This window comes from Sphaerodactylus townsendi, linkage group LG07 (assembly GCF_021028975.2).
Source record: "Sphaerodactylus townsendi isolate TG3544 linkage group LG07, MPM_Stown_v2.3, whole genome shotgun sequence".
In the NCBI taxonomy this organism is placed as follows: domain Eukaryota; kingdom Metazoa; phylum Chordata; class Lepidosauria; order Squamata; family Sphaerodactylidae; genus Sphaerodactylus; species Sphaerodactylus townsendi.
The window spans coordinates 93,922,526-93,929,080 of NC_059431.1; the positions used below are offsets into that span (position 1 = coordinate 93,922,526).

General features: G+C 41.6%; 1 protein-coding gene across 1 annotated transcript in view; it reads left to right on the top strand.

The window, feature by feature from the left end:
* Window positions 1–2,393, top strand: part of LOC125436317 (prostaglandin reductase 1-like) — a 44,661-nt gene extending 42,268 nt beyond the window's left edge. Inside the window, exon 10 of the mRNA XM_048503207.1 lies at window positions 2,220–2,393. Within this exon, the coding sequence (XP_048359164.1) occupies window positions 2,220–2,330 (111 nt within the window). The 3' untranslated portion in view covers window positions 2,331–2,393. The remainder of the gene's footprint in view (window positions 1–2,219) is intronic.
* The last annotated feature ends 4,162 nt before the right edge of the window (window positions 2,394–6,555 follow it).

The window sequence follows — 6,555 nt, forward strand, 5'->3', positions numbered from 1 at the left end:
GGACCTGTAAGTTGGTGAGGATGTCTATTTATCACATATATGTATTCAGTTCCCACAAGCATTTCCCCCTTTCAGTCAAGGCAAAAGGTCAATCTATATCAAGCCTAGGGTAGAAAATAAAATGGCAGCTCTTGTCTTGGCCTGTCTCCAGTTTTCATAATGCTGCTGTTTGGATTTCTGCTTTTCAAAAGGGCCAAGTAGTGAGTGTGGGAGGCTGTGAAACAGAAATATGAGCCCTCTACATAGCAAGAAAGCTTTTAAAATTACCGTTTTAATAGTACTTTATGAACTCTTTCTTTGCTTTATCATTCACAAACCTTGTAAGGTATTTTAGGCTTTAGTCAATTGAACATGAGAGGAGAGCAAGAATTTGGGGAAGGAGATATCTATCACGGCTTACTAGCAGTGCTGGGATTCAAATAATATAACTGGTTCCGGTGGTTGGATTCAAATAATTTAACAACTGGTTGTTTACAAGCACCATTTTAACTACTGGTTCTGCCAAAGTATTGCAAACCTGCTGAATCCCACCACTGCTTACTAGCAACAGTGAGCATCTAAACACGGTGGCAGTTTACTTTTGAAGATTAGATTTGATTCATTAGATTTGTATGCGGCCCCTCCCTACAGGCTCAGGGCTTCCCAACATTTCCAATACAAATTTTCATTTAGCAGTTAAGACTACAAAAGTTCCAATTTAAACAGTTAAAATCACAATCATTAAAAAGCTCATAGATAGCGCTAAAATAAGACCCCACCAAAGGATAAAAAGAGAAAGGAAGAAAAAGGGAAAGGGAGAAAGAATGAGGAAAGGAAGGAAAGAGAGGAAGGGAAAGGAAAGGGGAAGGGGACACCTTGATGGAAACACTGTAGCTGCCTCAACAGTATTCCTAGTGAAACAGCTCTGGCTTACAGCCCCTGTGAAACTGTACCTTTTCCCGCAGGACCTGGGTCTCATTAGACAGAGCATTCCACAGGGTTGGGACCAGGGCCAAAAAGGTCCTGGCTTGGGTTGAGGCTAGACAGATCTTTTTAGGATCAGGGATCGAAATGTCAGTGCCAGGAAAAAGGGAAGGATCTGTGGTTCTCCCTGAGTAATTGGTTGGCCACTGTGTGAGACAGGATGCTGGACTAGGTGGACTTCTGGTCTCAACCAGCAGCACTCTTTTTGTTTTTAGAAATTTGATGCTTCCAGATTGCTTACACTGAGGATATGGAGATAGATCATTATGAGATAGAGAGAGAGAGCATGAGGCTCTGATACCAGACTGCTTTTTGAATTCTGAATATATCCAAGCATGAGCCTTTCAGCCTTGATCGCTATGTTGATCGCTATGGCTCCCTTCCTCTCCAACGCTGATCTAGCCACTGTGATCCATGCAACGGTCACCTCCAGGCTAAACTATTGTAACTCGCTCTACGCGGGCCTTCCCTTGCGTTTGATCCGGAAATTGAAACTGGTTCAACATGCGGCGGCCCGTCTGCTCACAGGGGGCGCCTTTCGAGAACATATTCTCCCTGTGTTGCGCCGCCTGCATTGGTTACCGGTTGAATTCCAAATCATCCTCAAGGTGTGGGTATTGACCTTTAAGGCCTTACGCGGCCTGGGACCCTCGTACCTTCGGGACCGCATTACCCCATATGTCCCGGTTTGACCTCTGTGTTCAGCAGAGGCCAATTTACTGGAGATCCCTAGCCCCTCAATGACGCGGCTGGCCTCCACTCGGGCCAGGGCCTTTACGGCTCTGGCTCCAGCCTGGTGGAACAATCTACACCAGCTGTCCGGGCCCTGCGGGACCTTGGGGAGTTCCGCAGGGCCTGTAAGACCGAGTTGTTCCACCGGGCCTTTGGAGAGACCAGCCGCTGATGGTGCCTCTGCCTGCCCCCCCTCTGATTACAGGGGTCCCTAATATCATCGGGATCCATGATTCCTTTCTGGGGAGGGTTGTATATGGGTTCGTGGGACATGGTTTTAGAATGTAACTGTTTTAAATTGTATATATATTTTTTTATATATAATATTTTATGTTGTTCACCGCCCTGAGCCCTTTGGGGATAGGGCGGTATATTAAATCTAATAAATAATAATGATAATAATAATAATAATGTTCTCCTCCTTGCTAAAATACCCGGACATTGTAATTTAAAGCTTAAATTAGGTCTTAGGGGGAATTGCCCAACACTATTAATTGACTTTTTAATCTGTTTTTTTTGCACAGGAAAAAATTAAGTGGCGTGAACATATCACAGAAGGATTTGAGAATATGCCGGCAGCATTCCTAGGAATGTTAAGGGGAGACAATTTTGGGAAGGCAATCATAAAAGTGTGAAAGGCACATGACTCCCCCCGCCAAGAAATTTAGCACACTGAATTCCTGCCCGCATCTTCTTTAATTGCATACTGTATCTTGGCCAGTAGCTTATTCATAAACATGCTGGATTTTGTAACAAAACAGACATGACCTAATATAACAACACAGTTTATTGCATCAGATCCAGGAGTGAAACTAGATGCAGTAAAAGCTGATGAGTGTATTTAAACTGGATCAGCTATGATTGTTTAACTGTGCCCCCCTCATGGCTGCTCTGCATGGAATAGGATATATATATATATATATATATATATATATATATATATATATATATATATATATATATATATAGTCACAAGTAAACATGCATACACACACATAAACACAATTCACCCATATATAAATGTGTATACCCAATTATTCACACTCTTATATCTATAAACATGAACTTGCTATAACTATTTAAACATATAAAATACTATATTAAGTCCACATGACAGAATATACATGAATTATATCATAATCATCTGTCTCTTATTCTTTTATATGTGAGTCTGATAGACATCTAGTTCCATGTACAATGTGCAGTTATTGTGGTGTATTATATATTATTTATTTATAATACTATTTTAATATTTATAATATGTATAATTAATATCTACAACATATAAACAACAACATTCATATATATATTGTAAATTATACATTTTTGTAAATCCTATCATACTTAAATTAATATAGTGATCATCATATTTATAACAACAAATTTATTTATTTATTAGAACCCCAAACTGGCTAAATATATTTATTCAATGGAGGAATGCATCACTGAGGAAGAATAATTGAAAGCGCAAACGTGTGTTGTGATTTGTGAAATATGCATTCACATGAGAAAATTGGTCTTCATGATTCCTTATTTTCGTGGAGGAATGAAAAACAGGTGTTGTCGATTGCAGTGTTAAATGTTATAGCTCGGAAGCCTTCCATTATCCGCATATTTGGAAGAGTGATATTAGAAACTTGCTGAGTTTCACACCAGCTGGTTGGGCTTGGGTGGAAAGCTGCAAACCAACACTTTACAGGATACATGGAACTGTATAATACACCACAGTGGCTAGAAAATTGTACATGGAACTAGATGTCCATCAGGACTCACCTATAAAGGAATAAGAGACAGATGATTATGAAATAATTTATGTATATTCTGTCATATGGACTAATAGTATATTACATGTTTATATAGTTATAGCAAGTTCATGTGTATAGATATGAGAGTGTGAATAATTGGGTATACACATTTATATATGGGTGAATTGTGTTTGTGTGTTTATACATGTGACTATAGCACTATATATATATAATTGATACCCATGCAGCATTGATGTGCAACGGTATATTCCATTGTTCTTTGCATTGCTCTGCATGGAAAACAGGAAGTTCTCCCCTTGGGTTTCAGGACATCTGGGCTGTTCATCGGCAGCCAATAAGGGAGGCAGGAATCTTAGTTAAGATTTTCTGTTGCTTCTCTGGTCTCCCACTTTACCTCCAGTTCATTTCCTGCCTCAGGGAGCACAGTTCAGCTCATAGCCTGTGCTGATTCTTTCACCTTTATTCGATTATTTTACCTTTATTCCTCCTCCTCAGCCTGCCTGTCTGACTTGGGAAGGATCACTCCTGCCCGTTGCTGCATGGAGTGTTACCTTGGCGGTTACCAGCGCCTTTGCATTAACTAGCAGGGTGTCCTCAACCATTTTAGGGCAATTACTAGCATTTCCCATTCTGAGGAATGCTTAATGTTTGCTGGGGAGGAGGCGGAATTTTCCGACTTTGCGGACCTGGAGCAGGCGGTGAGCTCAGAAATTTGCACCGTGTCAATTTGGTTGGTTTTAAAATATATCATACACATTTTGTACTTGTTTTTGCCTAAAGGTGACATATTCTCGGTGTGTCATCTGCACTGACCATCAAGTGGACCTCCAGCATCACAGGCAGAGAAGAGCCGTCCCAGGACTTCCTGTCTGAGAAGACCATTTGAATTATGATAGCAGGAACTGGACTTGGGACCCTCTCCTATGCACAAAGTGTGTTTTCAGCCATTCTCCACAGGCCTTTCTTGTGGGTGCTGGAGGAGGAGGCTGCAGGCGATGACTCTCTTGCATTTACTTTTTCTTAGAAGCCAGGGCTGTACCCTAAACATGCCAACATATGCCATTTACTACAGAATAGCTCCTGCTGCTCTCCTGACATGAGCAGACAAGGCACATCCTCCATGGAGAGCCAGCATTATGTAGTTAGTGGTTAAGAGCAGGTGGACTCCAATCTGGAGAATTAGGTTTGATTCCACACTCCTCCACATGAACAGCAGAATCTTATCTGGTGAACCAGGTTTGTTCACCCACCCGTACATTCCCGCCGGGTGACCGTGAGCTACTCACAGTTCTCCCAGACCACTCTCAGCCTCACCTACCTCACAAGGTGTTTGTCGACTGGGGAGGGGGGGGAAGAGAAAAAACAGTTAAGCCACTTTGAGACTCTGTACGGGAGAGAAAAGTGGGTTGGAAATCCAAACTCCTCTTCCCTTACTTGCCAGTGCATTTACAAGCAATCCTGACTGCTGGAACCCTGAATTAACTTCTGCAAGTTTGTGTCACCTTTTATTTGGCAGAATTTATTCAAAAGAGCAACAGAGGACACTTGTTGGAGCATTCCATCTTGTCCCACGATCACTAACTTATTCAACATTCCTGTCTGGCTGGGATGTTCTTGTTTCCTGCAAATATTCTTTGCTAGCCCTTGGGGCTCAGGATGCAACTTGAATTAAGTCAGAGCTGCTCCAGAAGATGTGACATATAGATAGCTGGGGTTGGGTTGTTTTTTTTTAAGGAGATGGCAGATGCTACAATATGGGGATCTGGCTCAGTGGTAGAGCAACTGTTTTGCATGTAGAATGCCTCTAGTTCAATTCCCAGCATATCCAACTAAATAATTTCTTCGTGTTCTGCTTTTCTCCCCAAGAGGGGCTCTAAAGTGCCTACATCATTCTCCTCTCTTCCCATGTATCCTCATATCAACACAATGTGATTGGTTAGGATGAGGGTTTATGTGAGTGGCCCAAGGCACCCAGCAAGTCTCCATGGAAGAGTAGGGATTCAAAATTGAGCTTTCCAGCTCCTAGTCCAACACTTTAACAGAACACCTTGCTGGCTCTCAATAGGCAACTAGCAAACACTGAAAAGCCGTCACCAGTCAGAGCGCACAGTACTAACCCCAACAGACCAACAGTCAGATTCTGTACAAGAAATGTGTTCTGTGGTTTCCTTTAATGAAAAGTTACATCCCAATAAAAATATGGATGTTGACTGTGTCTTTCTGGCACCAAAACAATTAATACTGTATTTCTTGTCGAAGCTGAAATGCAGTATTGTTTTACCTTCCCAAGAAAAACATGAGGATCTGGTGACAGGTTATTGGTCTGTCTAGTTTAATTAGCAGCACCGCTCCAGGGTCTCAGGTCTGGGAAAGACATTCCTTTACACCTGTTACACAATATATTTAAGTGCAAGATTCCAGGGATTGATCTGGAGCTACATCTCCTTTTGCGCATCTCCTTAAATCTCATACTAAAAGGAATCAAGTATAATGAGAAATTTTCCCCGTAGGATCATCCCACACCAACCAGCCTTCTTGAAAAACAGGTTTTAGATCCGTCAGATAAAAGGGGAAATTGGTATATTCAGAAACAAGTTTTGGAACTTTTAATAAGCTTTCACAATAGCACATCCTGAAGAACAGGTAGAAGAATTTGTTCCTTCTAAGAGATACAAGGACCTTGTGGCATGAAGTGCATTCAAAACATGAGGTTTCTCATGCCACCCACTGTGGCAGTGCCAAAGAGCTACTGAATCAACTGCTATATCTTGGCTGTCTATCTCCCCCATGCAAATTCACCACTGGTGTGCACAGAATACATGTTAAGAGGAGCATGAAGGAGGCTACTTTTCTGTTGCTGGCAATGTACAGGAAAATGTTTTTAACACACCAGTGTGGACTTCCACGCTTAAGTTTAGCCAACGGTACCTGGCTTGGTTCAGTGATATTCCCCAAATCGATTTCAATGAATGTAGTATTATATGTAGAGGGATGTCATCAGTTTCTGGTATGTAGCTTTTGTTTACTGTCTCACAGAGAAGACAAAGTCTATTCGGGTAGATTATTATCGGATCCTCGCTGAGCAAGTTCTGCT